This window comes from Mobula birostris, chromosome 5, assembly GCF_030028105.1.
Source record: "Mobula birostris isolate sMobBir1 chromosome 5, sMobBir1.hap1, whole genome shotgun sequence".
In the NCBI taxonomy this organism is placed as follows: Eukaryota; Metazoa; Chordata; class Chondrichthyes; order Myliobatiformes; family Myliobatidae; genus Mobula; species Mobula birostris.
This window is the reverse complement of record NC_092374.1, coordinates 58,296,720-58,321,988: the sequence shown is the minus strand read 5'-3', so window position 1 is coordinate 58,321,988 and position 25,269 is coordinate 58,296,720. Positions and strand designations below refer to the sequence as shown.

Here is a 25,269-nt window from a genome sequence, read left to right as displayed (position 1 = left end):
ACCAATTCCAGTACCTGAACTCATCAACAGATCCCCAACCTGGTGATGCATCTTCCTGTCCCACTGCATCTTACACTTTCAGCTCCTATGTTCTATGGACTGAGCCAAGATTGCCTTTGTCATCTCTCTCTTGTCTGGGTGAGCTCTTGCCTGGGCTGTCGCTAACTCGGGCTATATAATCACCATTTGCAATAAACATGAGGAATTCACTGCTCAGATGTGCTGGGAGGTGAAAGGGAGGCAGTAGAGCAGATGCTTCACCTGCGTCAAGACGCGCGCTTGGTGCTGGATTACACCATGGGATTCGGGATCCTCGCAGCGGAGTGTGGTTGGAATGTGGAAGTACTGCTGCCCCATTATCATCATGGACTCTCAGGGCACTTGAAAGATGAGCTGTCTACCCAGGAGACGCCCACCAACCTCAAAAACCTTTCCAAACGAGTTGTAGCTTCAGACACCTTTTTGCTTAGTTACCTTCAATTCTTCTTCGTGTGAAATAACTTGAGTTTCCAGGTCTTTAAGTTTTCCCAGAAATGACTTCATTTCATTACTATCCTTTTCCAGTTGGTCTTTAATTGATCCATTCTGATCCTTAATTGAATTCAGTGTCCGAACGATATCTTCAGCCCACAATGGCATTTCATCAGATCTTTCCTTTTGCACCTTTCCTTCCCCATTACCTTTATCACTAGGTTCAGGTAAATTCTTCCCACTTCTTGTAGACATAGACATATTGATCCCCCTCAAGAATCAACAAATAAAAATTTTTAATTCAAAGCTTAAACTAGGGGGAAAGAAAGAAAACTAAAAGCAGCAGAAAAATACTGCTACTCCATTGGCAGACGGGGCGGTCCTCCAACCTCAAAAACTTTATCACTCTGGCCCTCCATATCGATAAGTGTCTTATGGAACAACCACCCAGAACCCCAGTTCCGTTCCCAGAAGCATTTCAGCCTGCAGGATCCTCATCAGCAATGCCTCCAGATCCCAGGCAGCTAGAGAGAGCTCCTTCATTCCCCCAAGAGTGTGGGCGCTGATGGGGAAGCACCTTGTGTACTTACTGCGGAGCAGCCGATCACCCACACATCAAGTGCCCACTGCGTCTGAGAAACAGCACCACCAGGTAGAAACGAGGAGCTTTCTATCTGCTAAGCTCACACCGGCCTCTGATTGCAGCACCACAGCATGACTCAGTCTGTCTGTTCTCCTCCACACCCTGTCAGCTCTCTGCAAACCTATCCCTCACCCCTTCTGCATCAGGACAATGACGGGCGTCCTTTGGAGTCTGGGATGGTCAGACTCACACACAGCCTGTGCACACGAGCACTGGAGAGCACCGTGAGTCCATCCAATTCCTCCTTATTGACTCACCCAACACTCCTCTCATCTTGGGTTACCCCTGGTTCTCCACTCACTTCACCAGTCATTCAGTTCACTGCTGAATTTGGGACCTATCTGGCAGACCATCTGCCTGCAACCTCAGTTGACGTCCCCCCGTAAATCCATGGAGCTGGAGGAAACTCTCGACCTCAACAAACTCTCACTGGAATACCATACCTTAGCTGTCGCCTTCAGTAAACAGGAAGCCAGCACCCCACCACCTCATAGTCTACAGGACTATGCAATCCACCTCCTCCTCAAGGTCATATGTTCTCCCTCTTCCCTCCTGAGACCCAGGCCATGAATGACTACATCACCGAAGTGCTACAGCGTGGCTTCATTTGGCTATTCTAGTCCCCAACTGGCGTAGGATTCTTCTTTGTCGATAAGAAAGATAGGTGTCTCTGTCCCTGCTTCAACTATTGTGGACTCAACAAAATCAGCGTTAAGAACCGCTACCTTCTCCCCTTGATGGTTAGCACATTCAAATCACTCCATGGGGCCTGCCCAGATCTTTAACAAACTGGATCCATGAAGCACATACGACCTGATCCGTGTCCGCCAAGAGAATGAGTTGAAGGCGGGGTTCATAACACCCACTGGCCAATACGAATACTTGGTGATGCTTTTCAGACTTTCCAACAGTCCAACTGTTTTTTGAAAGATCCGAGACCTACTGCACAGGTGTGTGTTCATCTATCTTGACGACATCCTCATCTTCTTCAAGGACCCCCAAGACCACATCTGTCACATCTGTTTAGTCCTTCAGTGTCTCCTCAAAAATAAACTGTACTGCAAGTAAGGGAAATGCTATTTCCACACCCAAATCATTTTCTGACGTCCTTTCACCTCAAACCATGACCGTGCATCCAGAGAAAGTGCGAGCCATCGCTGAATGGCCCTGACTGTACTCCCTCAAAAAGCTACAGCACTTCATGGGCTTCTGTAACTTCTATCACTGTTTGATCAGGAACTACAGCCAAATTGCAGCTCCTCTCATATCCCTCACCAAATCACCTACTTCACAGATAACCTGGTCTGCTGCTGCGGACAATGTTTTCAAGGAGATCAAGCGATGCTTCACCACCGCTCCCATTCTCCACTTTCCAAATCCCTCCATACCTTTTGTAGTAGAGGTGGATACATCTGACATTGGCAGCAGGGCCACCTTCTCCCAAACAGGACAGGACAGGAAGACAGACCCCATGCCTTCTTCTCTCACAAGTTCAACTCTACATAGCACTATTAAAGAGTAGAAGACAGAGAGCCATTCACCATTTAATGGGCCTTGGAAGATTGGACTCATGGGCTGATGGAAAACACCAGGCCCTTTCTGATTTGTTCTGACCACCAGAACCTTATATCTATACAATAGACTCACCAACTCCCTGTTCTTCGAGCAATTGTCTGGGATTTTGAGACACAGCTCTGTCGGGCCCTACAGCATGTGCCTGCTCTACCCAACACACCTGACACCCACATGTACGTAATGGTGGCCGTGCGCTCTGAGACACCCAGTGGTCCCACTTCTCACCCCTCTCCAGACATCCAGGCGCACGACGGGCTCCGGATTTTCTGCGAAGCTGATTCTGGTGGCTCACCAGGATCAAAGATATACATCAGTTCGTCGCTGCCCGCCCTCAATGAGCCTAATCCAATTCCTCCGAGCCGTTGCCCTCTGGGAGCCTGCATCCCCTTCTGGCCCCTGATGCCCATAGTCCCAACATCACCATGAATTTCAACACAGGTTTGCCACCTTCCGATGGGGGCCACAGTAATAATGACAGTGGCGATCCGGTTTTCTGAAGCAGCCCACTTCATCGACCTACCCAAACTTCCATCAGCCGCTGAGGTAGCGGACCTGTTTCTCCAATATGTAGTCCACCTCTATGCTTTCCCTCAGGACACTGTGTTGGACCAGTGCCTACAATTTGTCTCCCACATCCTCTGCCCCTCAGTGAGGTTGTCCTCTGGCTATCATCCACAGACCAACAGGCAGTCAGAAAGAGACAATCGGCAAGTGGAGAAGTTTCTGTGATGCTCTGCTCTGTCTGACCCTTCCACGAAGAAGAGCTATCTGCTATGGTACCAGAGTCTGCAGCCTCCAAATCAGACGATGATATTTCGGACAGCGATGTACCTCTTCACCCTGTGGGTAGTGAGTGGACCTTGCCCTCAGTGTTTGGGCTTTACAGAACATAAGTAAAGCTGTGCCTTTAGATCCATCTTTTCTAACTGCAACCTTTCATCCTATCACAGACTATTTTTGTTGTTTCAAATTAGTTTCATCAATGCCTTTTCCAGTTCTAATGAAGTCATAGAGCTGAAAGATCAACTTCATTTCTCCTTTCCAAGATGACATCTGACCCAATGAATGCTATCAGCATTTTGAGTTTATATTAATGGATGCCAGTGCCATGATCTGATGCTCTATTCCATTTTGTCAGCATCAAAAACTCCCAGGTTAGACCACAGGGCAGCCAAATACAGTTTAGCATTAATCCCATCTTCAAAGAGTTTCCACCCTCCTGTGTGTTTGTAACATTTTCCATATCAGCCATCTGAATCAAATTACTGCTTTCTTATCAAATATTAGGCAACTGTTTGGTTCTTAACTATTCCCAATGGCAGATTAGGTTTAAACTTGTTAAATTCTTTACATGCAGGCAACAAACCAGAGAAGACTGCATCAAATTGTGAATCGGTCTCTAAGGTCCAATGATGGAGGAACAACGTGCGAATTTGTGAGAGTCAAATAACCAATTATTTCCACTTGTTACATCGGTGTAGTGTGAGTAGAAACAGCCTAACCAATTCAGACACTTAGGGCACTTTTAAATGTGAACCCCCCACCACTCAGACTTCCCATCGTGTCCGCTGTTTCTTTTCCAGGTTCAACTGGCTCTGCTCTGCCCAACCTACAATACTAGTTCTGCCCCGACTGCTATTGGGTAGCCCTAATGATGGCAAAGGTTTGGGAAGGCTTGGCAAGTTAGACTTGGTTCCTCACAAGAGTATGAGTGTTTCCATAAAAATTAATAAAATAATTAATTTGCAAAGAAACTAACTGGTGTACATTGTTAAAATGTTAAATGATTCAGTAGTCATCATCAGTGCTCTTTAAATGAGTCACTTACACCCCGATTATAATTCTTGCTTTTGGTAATAAACGTACTTTCAGCTGCCTTGATGAAATTAACTGAGAATACTGCTTAGACACAAATTAAGGAACATGTTTTAACATTGCTGTAATGCTGTCCAGTTGGAAGATTTTACGTCTGTGCTTGTGAAAGTTTTGGAAGTGTAACTGGACCATTGCCAATTCCAAGCTCTCTTATCCCTTCCTTCTCACCCCTGTTGTAGTTAAATCTGCTGCTCACAGGTCTAGTAACACCACGTTTGAACCTAACCTCCAGGTGTCTGCGTAAAGGTGCTGCCTATGACTATATGGGTTTCTTCTGGGGTGGTTCAGTTTCCTTCTGTGATTGATTAAAAGCTGCTCGTGTCTGTGTGTGGAAGGACTATCAGGGTAGAGCTCATGGGAATGCAGGGCAGAGCTGGTTACAGAGCTGGCTCAGGCTCAACAGGCCAAATGGCCATCTCCTATGACATAAAGGAACAGGAAATATAAAAATAATGACACCTATTATTAAACAAAATCGTTCTTCATTGTGAAAAGCCTCTTCCATGTTTAATAACATGCTTGTATAAAATAAACATTCAGCAGGGCGGCACGGTAGCGTAGTGATCAGCACAACGCTCTACAGTATCAGCGAACTGGGTTCAGTTCCCGCCACTGCCTGGAAAGAGTTTGTGCTTTTTCCCCAACCGTGTGGGTTTCCTCCAGGTGCTCCGGTTTCCTCCCACAGTCCAAAGATGTACTGGTTGGTAGGTTAATTTGTCATTGTAAATTGTCCCGTAGTTAGACTAGGATTAAATCAGGGACTGCTGGGCAGAAAAGCTCAGTGGGTCAGAAGGCCCTATTCCACACTTTATCTCAACAAACAAATTTTTAAAAAGAATGTCTGTAGCCATGTTTAGGTAATTTCATATGCGACCAACTACTTGTGGAGGTCAGTGCCTCTTTTCACTGAGGACTCTTCAACAACAGCTTTGCAAACTGAAAACTCCATGATCCGCAAGGTAAAGGCAGACTGGCCAAGTTCTCCTTCAACACAAGAGGATGGAGATATGTTTCTAGAGCAGAATTTTGGAACCAGCATTTGATAATAGAGTCATAGATTTATACATACTGAAACAGGCCCTTCAGCCTAACTCATCCATTCCAAACTAGTCGTGCTAATTCTGTAGAAATGCTTTCTCTACCATCTGCTAAAAAAGCAACTAGAAAACTATGAACACACACAAAATGCTGTAGGAATTCAGCAGGCCAGGCAGCATCTAGGAAAAGAGTACAGTTGACGTTTTGGGCCAAAACTCTTCAGCAGGACTGAGTTTCAAAGGTAGTTTCAAAACTGAGTTTCGGCCCGAAACGCCAACTGTACTCTTTTCTTAGATGCTGCCTGGTCTGCTGAGTTCCTCCAGCATTTTGTGTGTGTTGCTCAGATTTCCAGCATCTGCAGATTTTCTCGTTTGTGAATAGAAAAATATAAAACAGGCTGTTTTTTTCCTGCAATGTCTATACCCTTCTGGTTAGTCTTTTATTATAAATCAAACTTAATCATTTTTAAGAAATGGTTGAGGAAAAAAAATAGATGATTTTGCAAGAACATATAAGTATATGAGAGAAAAAGGAATACATAAAAATATCCGAAGTGAGGCAAATAAAAGTAGAAGACCCAAGTGGAGTACCAAAGCTAGCATACCGTATACTATTTGCACTGAAAGGTTGGTTTCTGCGCTGCACATTTCACCTAAAATAAAATTTTATCCAAAGTTTTGCACACAAAAACATTTTCAATCAATTGTAGATGCAGTATTCTTGCCTGAAATACTGATGGTGTTCAGACAACTGGTAAAGTACAGACGTGAGCAATAGCTGAATCCAATACCTAGACAGCCTTTGCCACTTCATTCCGAGTGCACAGGGCTTAACTATTCTTAAAGTCGACTGTTTTTGCCAAGTTTGCCGGTGTCCACTTGACGAGTGGCATTCTCCAAACAGCTGTCACAGTATTTGAACAAACTTGAAGGTTGCTAATAGCCTCCCTGCAGAAATGTTGACATATCAGATCCCTCAAAGGAACGTTCCTCATAAACCTTCAGCGGCAATTTTGGAAGCCTGCAGAATAGATCTACCTTTGAAATATCATTTGCTATTCATATCCCTCAAACTAAACCCAGTCCATTGGATGTGAGTCACAGCTCAGAGTAGCTGTTTTCCCTCTCCCTCAAAAGATCATGGGTTCAAGTTCCACTCCTGAGAGTTGAGCACACTTGTGCATTACTGAGGGATGCTTTAGGATAAAACGTTTAACCAAAGTTGTCTGCCCTTCTGGGTGGACATAAATATCCCACAGTACTATTTTGAAGCAATGTGAGTGGGGAAAAAAAACATTTGACACTCAACCACATCAAGAAATATTGAGACAGGTGGCTAAAAGAACATAGAACAGTAAGCACAGGAACTGGCCCTTTGGCCCACAATGTTGTGTCAAATAAAACTAGTAGCTAAATGTCTATCTAAACTAATTCCTTCTGCCTAGACAACATTCTTGTCTCTCCATTTTCTGCACATTTATGTGCCTATTTCAGAGTCTTTTAACCACCTCTCCCACCCCTGTCAACACATTTCAGGCACTTACATCTCTGAGTAATAAACTTGCCCAGCTCATCTCCTGTGAACGTAACCCTTCCCACCTTAAGTACATCAGACATTTTAACTTTAAGAAAAGAGTACTGGCTTTCTATTCTATGTCTTTCATAATCTCAGAAACATCCATCAGGTTTCCCACAGGCTTTGCTGATCTAGAGAAAACAAACCAGGTTTCTCCAATCTCTCCTCATAGCACATGTCCTCTAATCCAGCCAGCATCCTGGTAAACCTTTTCTGCATCCTCTCCACATCCTTCCTATAATGCAATGACCAGAATTGACAGATCTGGCCTTGCCAGGGATTTATAAAGCTACAACATAAAATATAATGCTGAAATAGTTGCCACAAGAGGACGCAGGTTTAAGGTGCTGGGGAGGAGGTATCTTAAGGAGATGTCAGGGGTAAGTTTTTTACTCCGAGAGTGGCAAGTGTGTGGAATGGGCTGCCGGCAATGGTGGTGGAGGCGGATATGATAGGGTCTTTTAAGGGACTTTTGGATAGGTGCATGGAGCTTAGAAAAATAGAGGGCTATAGGTAAGCCTAGTAATTTTTAAAGTAGGGACATGTTCGGCACAACTTTGTGGGCCAAAGGGCCTGTATTGTGCTGTAGGTTTTCTATGTTTCTATAAAGAGTTCCTTAATGAGAAAAGAGCAACACAGAGACTTCGACAGGGAATTTCAGAGCTCATGGTCTGAGCAACTGAAGCCATAAGTCCATAAGACATAGAAGAAGAATTAGGCCCCGCCATTCCATCATGGCTGACCCATCAGCCCTCTCAACCCCATTCCCCTGCTTTCTCCCTGACTAACCAAGAACCAGTCAACCTATGTTTTAAATATTATCGCAAACAACAGGAATTCTGCAGATGCTGGAAATTCAAGCAACACACATCAAAGTTGCTGGTGAACGCAGCAGGCCAGGCAGTATCTGTAGGAAGAGGTGCAGTCAACGTTTCAGGCCGAGACCCTTTGTCAGGACTAACTGAAGGAAGAGTGAGTAAGGGATTTGAAAGTTGGAGGCGGAGGGGGAGATCCAAAATGATAGAAGACAGGAGGGGGAGCGATAGAGCCAAGAGCTGGACAGGTGATAGGCAAAAGGGGATACGAGAGGATCATGGGACAGGAGGTCCGGGAAGAAAGACGGGGGGGGGGGACCCAGAGGATGGGCAAGAGGTATATTCAGAGGGACAGAGGGAGAAAAAGGAGAGTGAGAGAAAGAATGTGTGCATAAAAGTAAGTAACAGATGGGGTACGAGGGGGAGGTGGGGCCTTAGCAGAAGTTAGAAAAGTCGATGTTCATGCCATCAGGTTGGAGGCTACCCAAACGGAATATAAGGTGTTGTTCCTCCAACCTGAGTGTGGCTTCATCTTTACAGTAGAGGAGGCTGTGGATAGACATGTCAGAATGGGAATGGGATGTGGAATTAAAATGTGTGGCCACTGGGAGATCCTGCTTTCACCCTCCCCTCAAGTTTACCTGGTCCATTTCTGACACCTCCCTCCCCTTTCTAGATCTTTCTGTCTCTGTCTCTGGAGACAGCTTATCCACTGATGTCTACTATAAGCCTACTGACTCTCACAGCTATCTGGACTATTCCTCTTCTCACCCTGTCTCTTGCAAAAACGCCATCCCCTTCTCGCAATTCCTGTGTCTCCGCTGCATCTGCTCTCAGGATGAGGCTTTTCATTCTAGGACGAGGGAGATGTCTTCCTTTTTTAAGGAAAGGGGCTTCCCTTCCTCCACTATCAACTCTGCTCTTAAACGCATCTCCCCCATTTCACATACATCTGCTCTCACTCCACCCTCCCACCACCCCACTAGGAATAGGGTTCCCCTGGTTCTCACCTACCACCCCACCAGCCTCCGGGTCCAACATATTATTCTCCGTAACTTCCGCCACCTCCAACGGGATCCCACCACTAAGCACATCTTTCCCTCCCCCCCCTCGCTGCATTCAGCAGGGATCGCTCCCTACACAACTCCCTTGTCCATTCGTCCCCCCCATCCCTCCCTACTGATCTCCCCCCTGGCACTTATCCGTGTAAGCGGAACAAGTGCTACACATGCCCTTACACTTCCTCCCTTACCACCATTCAGGGTCCCAAACAGTCCTTCCAGGTGAGGCAAAACTTCACCTGTGAGTCGACTGGGGTGATATACTGCGTCCGGTGCTCCCAATATGGCCTTTTATATATTGGCGAGACCCAACGCAGACTGGGAGACCGCTTTGCTGAACATCTACGCTCTGTCTGCCAGAGAAAGCAGGATCTCCCAGTGGCCACACATTTTAATTCCACATCCCATTCCCATTCTGACATGTCTATCCACGGCCTCCCCTACTGTAAAGATGAAGCCACACTGAGGTTGGAGGAACAACACCTTATATTCCGTCTGGGTAGCTTCCAACCTGATGGCATGAACATCGACTTCTCTAACTTCCACTAAGGCCCCACCTCCCCCTCGTACCCCATCTGTTACTTATTTTTATGCACACATTCTTTCTCTCACTCTCCTTTTTCTCCCTCTGTCCCTCTGAATATACCTCTTGCCCATCCTCTGGGTTCCCCCTCCCCCCTTGTCTTTCTTCCCGGACCTCCTGTCCCATGATCCTCTCATATCCCTTTTGCCTATTGCCTGTCCAGCTCTTGGCTCTATCCCTCCCCCTCCTGTCTTCTCCTATCATTTTGGATCTCCCCCTCCCCCTCCAACTTTCAAATCCCTTACTCACTCTTCTTTCAGTTAGTCCTGACAAAGGGTCTCGGCCTGAAACGTTGACTGCACTTCTTCCTACAGATGCTGCCTGGCCTGCTGCGTTCACCAGCAACTTTGATGTGTGTTGTTTTAAATATTATCAATGACTTGGCCTCTACAGTCATCCATGTCAATTGATTCCACAGATTCACCACCTGGCTAAGGAAATTCCTTCTCACCTCTGTTCCAGACAGATGTCCCTCTATTCTGAGGCTGTGCCCTCTGGTTGTAGACTCACCCCTATAGGAAACATCCTCTCCACATCCACTCTGTCTAGACCTTTCAATATTTGATAGGTTCCAATGACAGCTCCCCTCATTGCCTAGTAAGCATAGTGTTACATCCTTGCTCTTATATTCTAGTCCCCTTTAATCGAGTGCTAACATTGCATTTGCCTTCCACACCAGACTCAACCTGCAAGGTAAACTTTAGGGTATCCTGCACAAGGATTCCCAAGCCCCTTTGCCCTTCTGATTTTTGAATTTTCTCCTCAGTTAGAAAATAGTCTGTGCCTTTATTCCTTCTACCAAAGTATATGAATGTGCACTTCCATACAATATATTATATCTGCTACTTCTTAGCTCATTCTTCCAATCTGTCCAAGTTCTACTACAGCCTCCCTGCTTTCCAACACTACTTGCCCCTCCACCTATCTTTATATCATCTGCAAACTTGGCTACAAAACCATCAATTTTGTCATTCAAATCATTGACATATGTATAACGTGAAAAGAAGCGGTTCCAATACTGACCCCTGCAGTACACCATTTGTCACCGCAGCCGGGAAGAACAGGCCCAATTTCTTGTGACTCTTTGCCTCCTGCCAATTAGCAATTCTTTTATCCTTGCTAGTCTCTTTTCTGCAATACTATGGGCTCTTGCCTTGTAAGTACCCTCATGTACAGCACCTTGTCAAAGGCTTTCTGAAAATCCAAGTAAGTAACATCCACTGACTCTCCTTCATTTTTCCTGCCTGTTATTTCCTCAAAGAATTCCACCACTTGTCAGGTATGATTTCCCTTTAAGAAAACCATGTTGACTTTAGCCTAATTTGTTATGCACCTTCAAATATCCTAAAACCTCATCCTTAATAATGGGCTCCAACATCTTCCCAAACAATGAACCACTGAAATCAGGCTAACTAGCTTATAGTTTCCTTTCTTCTCCCTCTGTCCCTTCTTAAAGAGTGGAGTGACATCTGCAATTTTCCAATCCTTCAGAACTGTTCCAAAACCTAGTAATTCTTGACAGATCATTATTAATGCCTCCATAATCTCTTCAGCCACAGTATCTCTTTCAGAACCCTGGTGTGTAGTCCTTCAGTCTTTTCAGCTTTCCAAGCACTTTCTCTTTAGTAACAGCAATTACATTCACTTCTGCCCCCTGACATTCTCATATTTCTGACATACTGTGTTGCCATGGTGGAGTTAAAATATGGAAGAAATGTCGAACTCAAATGGGTCAAGTACAGTAGGAGGAGACAAACCAATTGTCTTTGTTCTTGCCATGTGCTTGAAAAAAATGAAGGCTGCCATTTTGTGCTTGAGAAAATGAAGGCTGCCATTTTGTGAAGCTGCCAACGGGAGATCCCCTATTTCATGTTATAAATTTAAAAAGCAGTTTGAGTGAGTATTGGTACAAAGGGAACAGCAGAATTCATGTTCTAAGTTGTTGGCCTGGGGTCAAGGTAGTTATGTCGTTGGTGCAGAGACAATAAAGTGCTAGCTTTGATAAATTAAAAGTTGCTAAGTGAATTTCCTAACCTAGTTCCTTTGATGAATGGTCAACAACTGCTAGTGTCTTCCACAATGAAGACTTATCAAGTTCACCCTTCATTTTCTTGTCCATCATTATTACCTCTCTAGAATCATCATCCAGTCATAGAAACATAGAAATATAGAAAATAGGTGCAGGAGTAGGCCATTCGGCCCTTTGAGCCTGCACCGCCATTCAGTATGATCATGGCTGATCATCCAACTCAGAACCCTGTACCAGCATTCCCTCCATACCCCCGATCCCTTTAGCCACAAGGGCCATATCTAACTCCCTCTTAAATATAGCCAATGAACTGGCCTCAACTGTTTCCTGAGGCACAGAATTCCACAGATTCACTACTCTCTGTGTGAAGAAGTTTTTCCTAATCTCGGTCCTAAAAGGTTTCCCCTTTATCCTCAAACTGTGACCCCTCATTCTGGTCTTCCCCAACATCGGGAACAATCTTCCTGCATCTAGCCTGTCCAATCCCTTTAGGATTTTATACGTTTCAATAAGATTCCCCCTCAATCTTCTAAATTCCAACGAATATAAGCCTAGTCAATCCAGTCTTTCATTATATGAAAGTCCTGCTATCCCAGGAATCAATCTGGTGAACCTTCTTTGTACTCCCTCTATGGCAAGGATGTCTTTCCTCAGATTAGGGGACCAAAACTGCACACAATACTCCACGTGTGGTCTCACCAAGGCCTTGTACAACTGCAGTAGTATCTTCTTGCTCCTGTACTCGAATCCTCTTGCTATGAATGCCAGCATACCATTCGCCTTTTTCACCGCCTGCTGTACCTGCATGCCCACTTTCAATGACTGGTGTATAATGACACCCAGGTCTCGTTGCACCTCCCCTTTTCCTAATTGGCCACCATTCAAATAATAATCTGTTTTCCTGTTTTTGCCACCAAAGTGGATAACCTCACATTTATCCACATTAAATTGCATCTGCCATGAATTTGCCCACTCACCTAACCTATCCAAGTCACCCTGCATCCTCTTAGCATCCTCCTCACAGCTAACACTGATGCCCAGCTTCATGTCATCCGCAAACTTGGAGATGCTGCATTTAATTCCCTCATCTAAGTCATTAATATATATTGTAAACAACTGGGGTCCCAGCACTGAGCCTTGCGGTACCCCACTAGTCACTGCCTGCCATTCTGAAAAGGTCCCGTTTATTCCCACTCTTTGCTTCCTGTCTGCCAACCAATTCTCTATCCACATCAATACCTTACCCCCAATACCATGTGCTTTAAGTTTGCACACTAATCTCCTGTGTGGGACCTTGTCAAAAGCCTTTTGAAAATCCAAATATACCGCATCCACTGGTTCTCCCCTATCCACTCCACTAGTTTCATCCTCAAAAAATTCTATGAGATTCGTCAGATATGATTTTCCTTTCACAAATCCATGCTGACTTTGTCCAATGATTTCACCGCTTTCCAAATGTGCTGTTATCACATCTTTGATAACTGACTCTAGCATTTTCCCCACCACCAATGTTAGGCTAACCGGTCTATAATTCCCCAGTTTCTCTCTCCCTCCTTTTTTAAAAAGTAGGGTTACATTAGACACCCTCCAATCCTCAGGAACTAGTCCAGAATCTAAAGAGTTTTGAAAAATTATCACTAATGCATCCACTATTTCTTGGGCTACTTCCTTAAGCACTCTGGGATGCAGACCATCTGGCCCTGGGGATTTATCTACCTTTAATTCCTTCAATTTACCTAACACCACTTCTCTACTAACATGTATTTCCCTCAGATCCTCCATCTCACTGAACCCCCTGTCCCCTACTATTTCCGGAAGATTATTTATGTCCTCCTTAGTGAAGACAGAACCAAAGTAGTTATTCAATTGGTCTGCCATGTCCTTGCTCCCCATAATCAATTCACCTGCTTCTGTCTGTAGGGGACCTACATTTGTCTTAACCAATCTTTTTCTTTTCACATATCTATAAAAGCTTTTACAGTCAGTTTTTTTGTTCCCTGCCAGTTTTCTCTCATAATCTTTTTCCCCTTTCCTAATTAAGCCCTTTGTCCTCCTCTACTGGACTCTGAATTTCTCCCAGTCCTCAGGTGAGCCACCTTTTCTGGCTAATTTATATGCTTCTTCTTTGGAATTGAACCTATCCCTAATTTCCCTTGTCAGCCACGAGTGCACTACCTTCCCTGATTTATTCTTTTGCCAAACTGGGACAAACAATTGTTGTAGTTCATCCGTGCGATCTTTAAATGCTTGCCATTGCATATCCACCGTGAACCCTTTATGTGTCATTTGCCAATCTATCTTAGCTAATTCACGTCTCATACCTTCAAAGTTACCCTTCTTTAAGTTCAGAACCTTTGTTTCTGAATTAACTATGTCACTCTCCATCTTAATGAAGAACTCCACCATATTATGGTCACTCTTACCCAAGGGGCCTCTCACAACAAGATTGCTAATTAACCCTTCCTCATTGCTCAATACCCAGTCTAGAACAGCCTGCTCTCTAGTTGGTTCCTCGACATGTTGGTTCAAAAAACCATCCCGCATACATTCCAAGAAATCCTCTTCCTCAGCACCTTTACCAATTTGGTTCACCCAATCTACATGTAGATTGAAGTCACCCATTATAACTGCTGTTCCTTTATTGCACACATTTCTAATATCTACTCTCACCTCCCATTTACTTTTTATACATCTGAAAAAAATCTTGGTATCCTGTTTGATACTTTGGCAAGCTTAACTTCATATTTCATTTTTTCTATCCTTGTGGTTTTTTAGTTGTCTTTTGTTTGATTTTAAAAACTTCATAGTTCTCCAACTTCCCAGTACTTTTTGCTGTATTATATGCCTTCAGTTTTGTTATCATACTCTCTTTGACTTCCCTTGTCATCCATTGTTGCCTCATCCTCCCTTTAGAATACTTCTTCATTTTTGTGATGTATCTATCCTGCACTGTCCAAATTGCCGCCAGAAACTCAAAACATCGCTGTTCTGCCATCATCCCTGCTAGTTTCCCCTTCCAATCGACTTTGGTCAGCTCCTTTCTCATGCCTCTATGATTCTCTTTACTCCATTGTAATACTGATACATCTGACTTTAGCTTCTCCCTCTCAGATTGCAGGATGAAGTTTAATATATTATGATCACTGTCTCCTAAGGGTTCCTTTACCACAAACTCCCTAATCAAATCTGATTCATTACAGAACACCCATTCCATAATTGTCTTTCACCAGAGGGCTCAACCACAAGCTGCTCTAAAGAGCCATCTCATAGGCATTCTACAAATTCCCTCTCTTGGGATTCAGCACTAACCTGATATTCCCAATCTACCTGCATATTGAAATCCCCCCTGATTATCATAATATTGCCATTATTACATGCCTTTTCTACTTCCCATTTAAATTTATATCCCACATCCTGGCTACTGTTTGAGGCCCTGAATACAACACCTATCAGGGCAGTGTCTGAAATCTACCCACAAGGATCCTACGTCTTCCAAACCTATGTCACCTCTTTCTAAGGATTTGATTTCATTTTTTACCAACAGAGCCATCCCATCTCTTTTCACTATCTGCTTCTCCTTTCAATACAAAATGTATTCTTGGATGTTAAGCTCCCAACTACGATCTTTCAGCCACATCTCAGTGATGCCCACAATGTCATAGCTGCCAAACTCTAACTGTACTGCTAGATCATCTACTTATTCTGTATATTGTTTGCATTCAAATATATCACCTTCAGTCCTTTATTCAACACCCTTTTCAATTTTGCCCCCATCTTATAATTCTCCGCATCCCATGGATTGCAGTTTTGCCCTATCACCTGCCTGTCCATTCTCACAGTCTCAGCACACACAGTATCAACTTGTATACCAACTGCCCTGTCCTCAGCCCTATCACTTTGAATCCCAATGATCCAGAGATCTGAAACCCTGCCCCCTGCATCACATCCTCATCTACTCAGTCATCTGTATTATCATCCTATTCCTGCCCTGAACAGCACGTAGCACTGGGAGTAATCCAGAGGTTGCTACATTAGAGGCCCTGCTCTTCAGCCTTTTCCCAAAACTTCCCATAGTCACTTTGCAGGACCTCTTTCCCTTTCTATCTATGTCTTTGGTGTCAATGTGCACCATAACCTCTGGCTGCTTTCCCTCCCTCTTGAAAATCTTTTTCAGCCTCTCTGAGACATTCTAGATCCTGTTACCTGAAAGGCAACATACCTTTCTGGCTTTTCTTTCACAGCCACAGAATCTCCTGTCTGTCCAGCTAACTATCAAGTTCCCTATCACTACTTCTCTGCCTGACTTTACCCTTCCCTGCTGAGCCTTAGAACTGGTCATAGTGCCACTGGTCTGTCTGGCTGCTGCTACTGTACCCCCATCCCAGCAGTATCCAAAGGGTATACTTGTTACTGAGGGGAATAGCCACAGGGGAACCCTACACTGACTGCTTACTCTCCTTACTTCTCCTGTTGGTCACCCATCTACTATCTGAAGTCTGCTCTCTGTGTGTTATCACCTCTGTAAAGGACTCATCTGGGAAGATTTCAGCCTCTCAAATGGTCCCGAGTACATCCAGCTCCAGCTCCAGTTCCTTGACCTTGTCAGTCAGGTGTTGAAGTTGTTTGCACTTCCTGCAGATGTGGTCACCTGAGAGACCATCAGGTATGCCTGAAATCCAACATCTCACAGGAGCAGCATTCGACTAGCTGAGCTAACATCCTGCCTACACTTTCACAAACTTGAGTTCTAGCCTGCGCCTGTTCCCGCCCAAGCCTGTTGAGCTGAAGCCTGACCACTCTAACACTTTACACTCCAACAACGGCCACTTCACTTAAAACTTGCTTCTTTTTACTGGCCCTTGCTAATTAACTGTATTTACTATTAACTCAAGCAATCTCCCACTCTGCAGACAAGTCCCAACAGGGTCCACTTGTTTTTTTTTTAAACTAGCACTTAAGTCCTCAAGGAATTGTCTCTAATTCACTCCGCAACCTCCCACTCTACAGACAAGTAATAATAGGCACTTTTCACTTTTTAAAGCCAGCGTGTAAAGTCCAGTAAGTACTGTCTCCAACTCACTCTACGATCTCCCACTCTGGAGACAAGTCCGACAGTATTGGAATGATTAAAATATTTAATACAATGGAGCTCTCGAGTGTTGCTGGGCTGGAGCAGGTAACAGGGCTAAGGATTCCATTCTGAGTTTAAGCAGCTTTGCTGGACGGGATCTGTCATATCAGCAGTAGATTACTATCTCTTAAACCCTACCATCAATATTTCTTCAATGTAGAAGAACAAAGAGAAAATTAAAGAGACAATAATAGAGAAGAAATTTAAAAAATTCTAGATGAATGTGTAAAATAATTCTGATAGGCATCATGGTTAATTTTAAGCTAAGTGCCTGTGACGTGCTCGTGAATGGCATCGTTTGCCTTCCAGTTAGGATGTTAGTTACACCACATCGGACAGGATTAGTTTATGGAATTTACTGCTGCAACTGTGATGGCCATTTTGAAATTAGAGCAATAATGGATATAGTAGTACAGATTTTAATTAGTGGTCAGGTGATCCCATAATCCAGTGATACAATTTGAAATCCTGCCAGATCTTAAAGGGAATTTAAAGTCCATCGAAGTTCTTGCTCTCTAACTGCTCACCTACACTTATTGATCAGATTGTCTTGTTTACAATTTATTCCAACGGTTACTCCCGTTTTACCCCATCAGAGACAATCCCCCTCCCCTGCAGCTTTACGAACCTCTTCTGTCTCCTTTTCAGTTCTCATCAAGCCTCAAGACCTAAAACTTTGACTCTGTTTCTCTTGCCACAGATGTTGCCTGACCCGCCGAGTACTTCAAGCATTTCCTGCATCACCTTGATCTGGCCTGTCTTTTGATGTACCGAGACTCACAACAATGTTGTTGACCTCTAGTCATTCTTTGAAACGGCCCTGCAGGGGCTGCAGTTCAGAGGGTGCCTAGGATGGGAGGTGAATGATCTTAATGAGGCAATATTTTATGGAATATGCATTTTGCTGGCCTTAACAGAGAAGCCCATGTTCCATGAAATAATGCCTCATAAAGATTGGGCATGTGGCAAAGTGAGGTAGAAACAGTCGTCGCTCCAGCCCCAGTACGTCTGGTATTTCAGTAATTGTCCATTACAATATAGACTAATCCATATGAATGCATGTTGTTTGATTTCCCCAGCTCTTATGTACAGATTTCAATCATCGGCTCTAACCGGCAAACTTTGATGAAGACCTGCTGTTGAAGGGTATGTTACCAGTCATTTCAGTACAGCTGTCTCACCTTATGGCCACTCAGCACTGGATTGAGGAAGACATTTGCCAAGACGGAGTCTGTGCTATGCAGCACTTCAACTCTTGAGAGCCAGCTATAAGATTCGCCAGGGTAACAGCTGGGCTACAGCTACTAAAGCTCAAAACTACTTTGACTATTCTGTACATGAACTCTCTCCTAATACGAAAGATAAGTGGATCTTGATAATCACCAGCTCAGAACTGGTTAGTGAGCAGCCTCTCAGCTAACTTGATCACTCCCAGCTTAAACACCTTTTGAACTAAGGTGATGTAAAAAGATGCGCTTCCTGTTGCAAAAGGCAATAATTTGGCATGATATAGAATGGCAGCAGAAATTCTCACCACGTACCTCGGAATGGTTTAAACTTGTTCTCCAGGTCAAATTCTTGTCTGCCCAGCCGAGAGAGGTCCACTCTTAAATCTGGACAGATTGCAAACTCTTCTATGGTTTTACTGATCTGGTAGATCTTCTCTGTCACTGACTCAGGAGCTGGCCCTAGAAACACAATAGGATAATTGAAAAATGTAAAGAAATTCTAAAACCCATAGGTCAAAAGTAGCAATACCAGAGTTGTTTCTACAAGCCCTTTGCAGAGGGCAATGAAAATTCTACCTTTGTAATATATTAAACATTCCAGCATCTGAAGTGACATCATTTTCTGATTGAGCATTGGCTTGCCACAGGAGGCGGAGGGAGGTAACAGATGGAGTGAATTCCACCTGTGGTGTTCCACAAGGACTTATTCTGGGACCTCTGCTCTTTGCGACTCTAGAAATGACTTGGATGAGGAAAGGTGAAGGGTGGGTTAGTAGGTTTGGAGATGACTCGAAGGATTAATGGCGGTATTCTTAGCAATGTGGAGGAACCGAGGGACTTTGGGGTCTATGTCTAGAGATCCCTTAAAGTTGCCATGCTAGTTAGTAGGGTGGTTAAGAAGGCCTATGGTGTGTACACACACGCACAAAAGGGAAGCCTCTGCTGAAAACATTGGCTGCCTTACATTTGACATTACAGTATATTCCGATCTTATCCAACCCTATCACTCCATCCCTCCTATCTCAACATTTTCCTCCACTGTTGGAGGGTAGCACAGTGGCACAGTTTGTTGAGCTTCTGCCTCACCGCTCCAATGACTCAAGTTCAATCCTGACTCCCGTTCTTGTCAGTGTGCGGTTTGCTCGCTCCCCCTGACCATGTACTCTAGCACACTCCCACATCCCAAAGGTTGTGGGTTTACAGGTTAATTGGTTAGTGTGTAGGTATGTAATAGAGAATTGGGAGAGTTGATCGGATTATAGGGAGAATAAATAGATTAGGATAGAATTTGTGTAAAAATGGGTGATTTTTGGTCAGCCCAGACCAGATGGTTAGTACAAGAGGACTAGAATACAAGAGCAGGATGTGATGCTGAGGCTTTATAAGGCACTGGTGAGGCCTCACCTTGAGTATTGTGAACACTTTTGGGCTCCTCATCTAAGAAAAGATGTGCTGGCATTGGAGAGGCTTCAGAAGGGGTTCAAGAGGATGATTCCAGGAATAAAAGGGTTATCATAGGAGGAATGTTTGATAACTCTGGGTTTGTACTCGCTGGAATTTAGAAGGATGAGAGGGGATCTCATTGAAACCTTTCGAATGTTGAAAGGCCTAGACAGAGTAGATGCGGGAAGGATGTTTCCCATGGTGGGGAGTCTAGGTCAAGAGGGCACAGCCTCAGGAAAGAGGGGCATTCATTTAAAACAGAGATGCAGACAAATTTCTTTAGCCAAAGGGTGGTGAATTTGTGGAATTTATGACCATGGGCAGCTATGGAGGCCAGGTTATTGCGTGTATTTAATGCAGAGCTTGATCGGTTCTTGATTGGCCATGGCATCAAAGGTTATGAGGAGAAGGCCAGGGAGTGGCGCTGAGGGGGGGGAAAAAGGATCAGTCATGGTTGAATGGCAGAGCAGACTTGATGGGCCAAATGGCCTAATTCTGCTCCTATGTCTTATGGAATCTGTCACTCTGGGGGTTTTTGGTCTGAAATACTAGCTCTGTATCTCTTTCCACAGACCTGCTGAATGAGGTAAGCATTTTCTGCTTTCATTTTATATCTCCAGTAATGCAGTTTTTTTTATTTTTATAATCTCATTTGTTTCCCTCGCAACAGCTTCTTGACACAGATTCATGTGACCAGTGCCCTTCTCAGAGCTGAAGCAATTTTATAACAAAGCTGCATTGTATTTAGCTGATGCTCGGAATCTGACTCAGTCTCTGTCCCTGGATAGCTTATCAGATCCATGGACTCTCTGATGTTATCTCCGTCGCATATGGTCAGAAAATAACTTTCCAGTGCTAATCATATGCACTTTTTAACCACAATGGACATTTCTTCCTTGGCTGATCATGTTGCAGTCTACAATAGTTACAAAGCCCAAGTCACCCATTCTGCCTTTTGTAAGACCATAAGATGTAGCAGCAGAATTAGTCTATTCAGCCCATTGAGTCTGTTCTGCTATACAGTCATGGCTGATTTTTGTTTTTTAACCCCATTCTCCTACTTTCTCCCCATAAACCTTAACCCCCCCCTACCAGTCAAGAACCTAATGATTTCTGCCTTATTGACATTGAATGACTTAGCATCCACACCCTCTGTGGCAACATATTCCACACATTCAGCAGACATCCCACCTCTCCCGGAACTTCCGGGAGCCTCCCACATATTAAGAGTGCTTCCTGATGCCTGCAAATTATATACAATATCATGGAAATCAATTTTTTTGAGAGCGAGCGAGAGAAAAGCAAGAGAGAGCACGTGCGCAACCACGAGACAGAGCGCGCGCGAGAGACAGCGAGAGTGCGCGAGCAAGAGAGGGAGAGAGAGCGAGTGAGAGAGAAAGCAAGCGAAAGCGCTTGAGAGTGCGCGAGCGACCATGAGAGAGAGAGCACGAGCAAGAGCACACCATGGCAGAGTGTTCCAAAAAAAATAAAACGTACGTCACCCCAGACTACACTAAAGTGTACCCCTGCCTAATAGGGGTCAAAATAATGACAGTGTTGCTCGCTGCACTGTTTACAACAGTGACTTTTCTAGTTAAGCCTGTAAACGACATGTTGAGGTGAGTTTAACAGGTGTCATTCGTTCATTAGCATAGTTAACGTTATTTAAACTAGCTGGCCAGCTGCTAAGGAGCTACTCTATTGCAGACATCCCACCTCTCCCGGAAGTCTCCCGCAAATTGATGGTGCTACCTCCCTGAAATGAGTTTTTGCAGGGTGGGATGACAGCATTCACCACCCTCTGGCTGAACAAATTCCTCCTCATCTCAGTTTTAAACGGATGTTACTTGATAATGAGGCTATGCCATCAGCTCCTATACTCTCTTAATGAGGCCTAGTTAAAAACAACCTGATCTTCTCTCCTTAAGGGGAAATCTATTTGACTTCTTACATCAGGATAAGCATCGTCCACCTGTCCACTCTACCTAGGCCTTGCAGCATTTGATAACTTTTAACGAGATCCCAATATATACAAACATAGAAAATAGGTGCAGGAGTAGGCCTTTCGGCCCTTCGAGCCTGCACCGCCATTCATTACGATCATGGCTGATCATCCAACTCAGAACCCTATACCTGCCTTCTCTCCATACTCCCTGATCCCTTCAGCCACAAGGACCTTATCTAACTCCCTCTTAAATATAGCCAATGAACTGGCCTCAACTGTTTCCTGTGGCAGAGAATTCCACAGATTCACCACTCTCTGTGTGTAGAAGTTTTTCCTCATCTCGGTCCTAAAAGGCTTCCCCTTTATCCTCAGACTGTGACCCCTCCTTCTGGACTTCCCCAACATCGGGAACAATCTTCCTGCATCTAGCCTGCCCAATCCCTTTAGAATTCTATACGTTTCAATCAGATCCCCCCTCAATCTTCTAAATTCCAGAGAGCATAAGCCTAGTCGATCCAGTCTTTCATCATATGAAAGTCCTGCCATCCCAGGAATCAATCTGGTGAACCTTCTTTGTACCCCCTCTATGGTAAGAATGTCTTTCCTCAGATTAGCGGACCAAAACTGCACACAATACTCTAGGTGTGGTCTCACTAAGGCCTTGTACAACTGCAGTAGAACCTCCCTGCTCCTGTATTCGAATCCTCTCGCTATGAATGCCAGCATACCATTCGCCTTTTTCACCGCCTGCTGTACCTGCATGCCCACTTTGAATGCCTGGTGTACAATGACACCCAGGTCTCATTGCACCTCCCCTTTTCCTAATCAGCCGCCATTCAGATAATAATCTGTTTTCCTGTTCTTGCCACCAAAGTGGATAACCTCACATTTATCCACACATTTATCCATACTTCCTTCTGAATCCCATCGACTACAAGCCCAAATCTGTCAAACCCTCGTTTTGCACTTCACTGCACGTCTTCCTTCAGTTTCTAGCCTGGCTTTGGTTGTTTCTGCAGCTTTGTGCAGTCTGCACATTTCTGGAGTTAACTCTACCTCATGTAGTAGCCTTTTGTTCAGACTAGTTTCCCAGATTCCTCAAATTACCTGAGCCCTTCCATCTGCAAAGCTACAGCAGTCTACAAACAAGCCTAGCTATGCTTAGAGAATTTCAAATCATTCTCCGTGCTTCTGGTTGCAAGAAAGAACTGTAGTCAGTAACCAATTTTATTTCTAGGCCAATTGTAATGTACTTGTTGGGCATCTATTCCAGAATCTCTTCTGATGCTGTTAGGGATAGTATAATTCTCTCACCTTGTGACTAATAACTTACAGCATGTTCCTAATTTGCTATGCTCTGGTTTATCTAATGTGGCCTGGTTAATAACAGCCTGATCTTCTTTCCTTAAGGGGAGATCTTGCCTGACAAATCTCTTTGACTTCTTACAGCAAGATAAACAAAGGAGAGTCAGGGGACAAATTGCTTATTTGGATTATTGGAGGTCCTTTAGGGTCTGCTACTCTTCACATTATAGGTTAATGATCTGGATGACGGGAAATGATGGTTCGGCCAAGTTTGCGGATGATACAAGGATTTGTGAAAGAGCAGGTGGTGTTGAGCAAGCAGGAAGTCTGCAGTAGGACCTGGACTGGTGGGAGAATGGGCAAATAAGCACAGCTCAGCAAAGTGTATGATAATGTACTTTGGTAGAAGGAATAAAGGCATAGACTATTTACTAATGGGGAGAGAATTCAGAAATTGGAGGTGCAAAGGAACTTGGGAGTCCTAATGCAGGATTCTCTAAAGGTTTACTTGCAATTGAGGTGGTAGTAAGGAAGGTAAGTGCAATGTAACCATTCATTTTGAGAGGATTAGAAAATAAAAGCAAGGATATAACGTTGAGGCTTTAATACAGCATTGGTCAGAATATTGTGAACAGTCTTAGATTTCATGTCTAAGGAAGAATGTATTGCCGTTGGAGAGGGTCAGAGGAAGTTTACAAGAATGATTCCCCGAAGAAAAGATATGAGGAGTGGTAGATGGGTCTGTGTCTGTACTCACAGGGGCACCTCATTGAAACCTACCGAATATCGAAAAGCCTGGATGGAGTAAACATGGCGAGGATGTTTCCAGTAATGGGGGAGTCTAGGACCAAAGGACACAGAGATTAGGGGGATTTTCTTTCACGAGGATGGTGGATCTGTGGAATTCACTGCCACAGACAGCTGTGGAGGCCAAATCAGTGGATATATTTAAAGTGGAAGTTGAAAGGTTCTTGATTAGTGAGGGTGTCAAAGGTTAAAGGAAGAAGGCAGGAGAATGGGATCGAGAAGGTAAAATAAATCAGCCACGAGGAATTGGTAGAGAAGATTCGATGGGCCAAGTGGCCTAGCTCCACTCTACGTCTTATGATCCTATAGCCATATACACAATGTAGAGCTTGTCTTCATTGCTTTGACCTTTAGGTCCTGAAAATCTATTTGTTCATCTTTATTTACTCCATGTACTATCTCCAGTGAATCACTCTCCACCCTGGTTGCTACCCAATATCCTTTACCAAACTTGGAGTTTAAACTTCAATAACATTTCCAGTACCATGGCACAGGATCTTCTCTCATTCCCTCATTTTAAACTGGCAAAGGTTATTTACGAAAGACTTTGCATTATGCATGACAGCATTTCTCACAGTGCCTTCCTTATAAAGACATAGAGATATTCTGACACACTCTATGCTCGATGATACACAGAACAGTTGGGCACAATTTTTAAAGTGATGTCAACCACTAATATATATTACAATTTTGTAACATAACTAGAAAACTTATGGCTGATGTGTGTATATACAATGCCTATAAAATGTAATCACCCACCTCCCACCCGGAAGTTTTCATGTTTTATTGTTTTACAACAGAGAATCACAGTGGATTTAATTTGGCTTTTTTGACACTGATCAACAGAAAAAACTCTTTCGTGTTAAACTGAAAACAAGTTACAACAAATTGGTCTAAATTATTACAACTATTAAACACAAAATAATTGATTGCATAATTACTCACTCCCTTCAAGTCAGTGTTTAGTAGGTGCACCTTTAGCAGCAATTACAGCCTTGAGTCTGTGTGGATAGGTCTCTATCAGCTTTGCACATCTGCACACTGCAATTTTTCCCATTCTTCTTTACAAAACTACTCAAGCTCTCTCAGATTGCATGGGGATTGTGAGTGAACAGCCCTTTTCAAGTTAACCCACAAATTCTCAATTGGATTGAGGTCTGGACTCTGTCTTGGCCATTACAGGACATTAACTTTGATGTTGTTAAGCCATTCCTCTGTAGCTTTGCTTTTATGCTTGAAGTTATTGTCTTGATGGAAAATAAATCATCTCCCAAGTCGCAGTTCTCTTGCAGACTGCATCAGGTTTTCCTCAAGGATTTCCCTGTGTTTTACTGCATTCATTTTAGCTTCTACCTTCACAAGCCTTCTAGGGCCTGCTGCTCTGAAACATCCCCACAGCATGATGCAGCCACCACCATGCATTATGGTAGGGATGGTGTGTTTTTGATGGTGTGCTGTGCTTGGCTTACGCCAAAAATAGTGTTCAGTCTGATGGCTGAAAAGCTCAATTTTAGTTTCATCAGACCATAGAACCTTCTTCCAGTTAACTTCAGAGTCTCCCACATGCCTTCTGGCAGACTCTGGATGAGATTTCATGTGAGTTTTTTTTAACAATGGCTTTCTCTTTGCCACTCTTCCATAAAGTTGCAATTGGTGAAGCACCTGGACAACAGTTGTTGCATGTACAGTCTCTCCCATCTCAACCACTGAAGCTTGTAACTCCTCCAGAGTTGTCATAGGACTC

At 44.0% G+C, this 25,269-nt stretch overlaps 1 protein-coding gene across 1 annotated transcript in view; it reads right to left on the bottom strand.

Annotated features, from left to right (window-relative positions):
• Positions 1-25,269, bottom strand: part of pgm5 (phosphoglucomutase 5) — a 198,596-nt gene that overhangs the window by 98,463 nt on the left and 74,864 nt on the right. Inside the window, exon 3 of the mRNA XM_072258067.1 lies at positions 18,338-18,484. Within this exon, the coding sequence (XP_072114168.1) occupies positions 18,338-18,484 (147 nt within the window). The remainder of the gene's footprint in view (positions 1-18,337; positions 18,485-25,269) is intronic.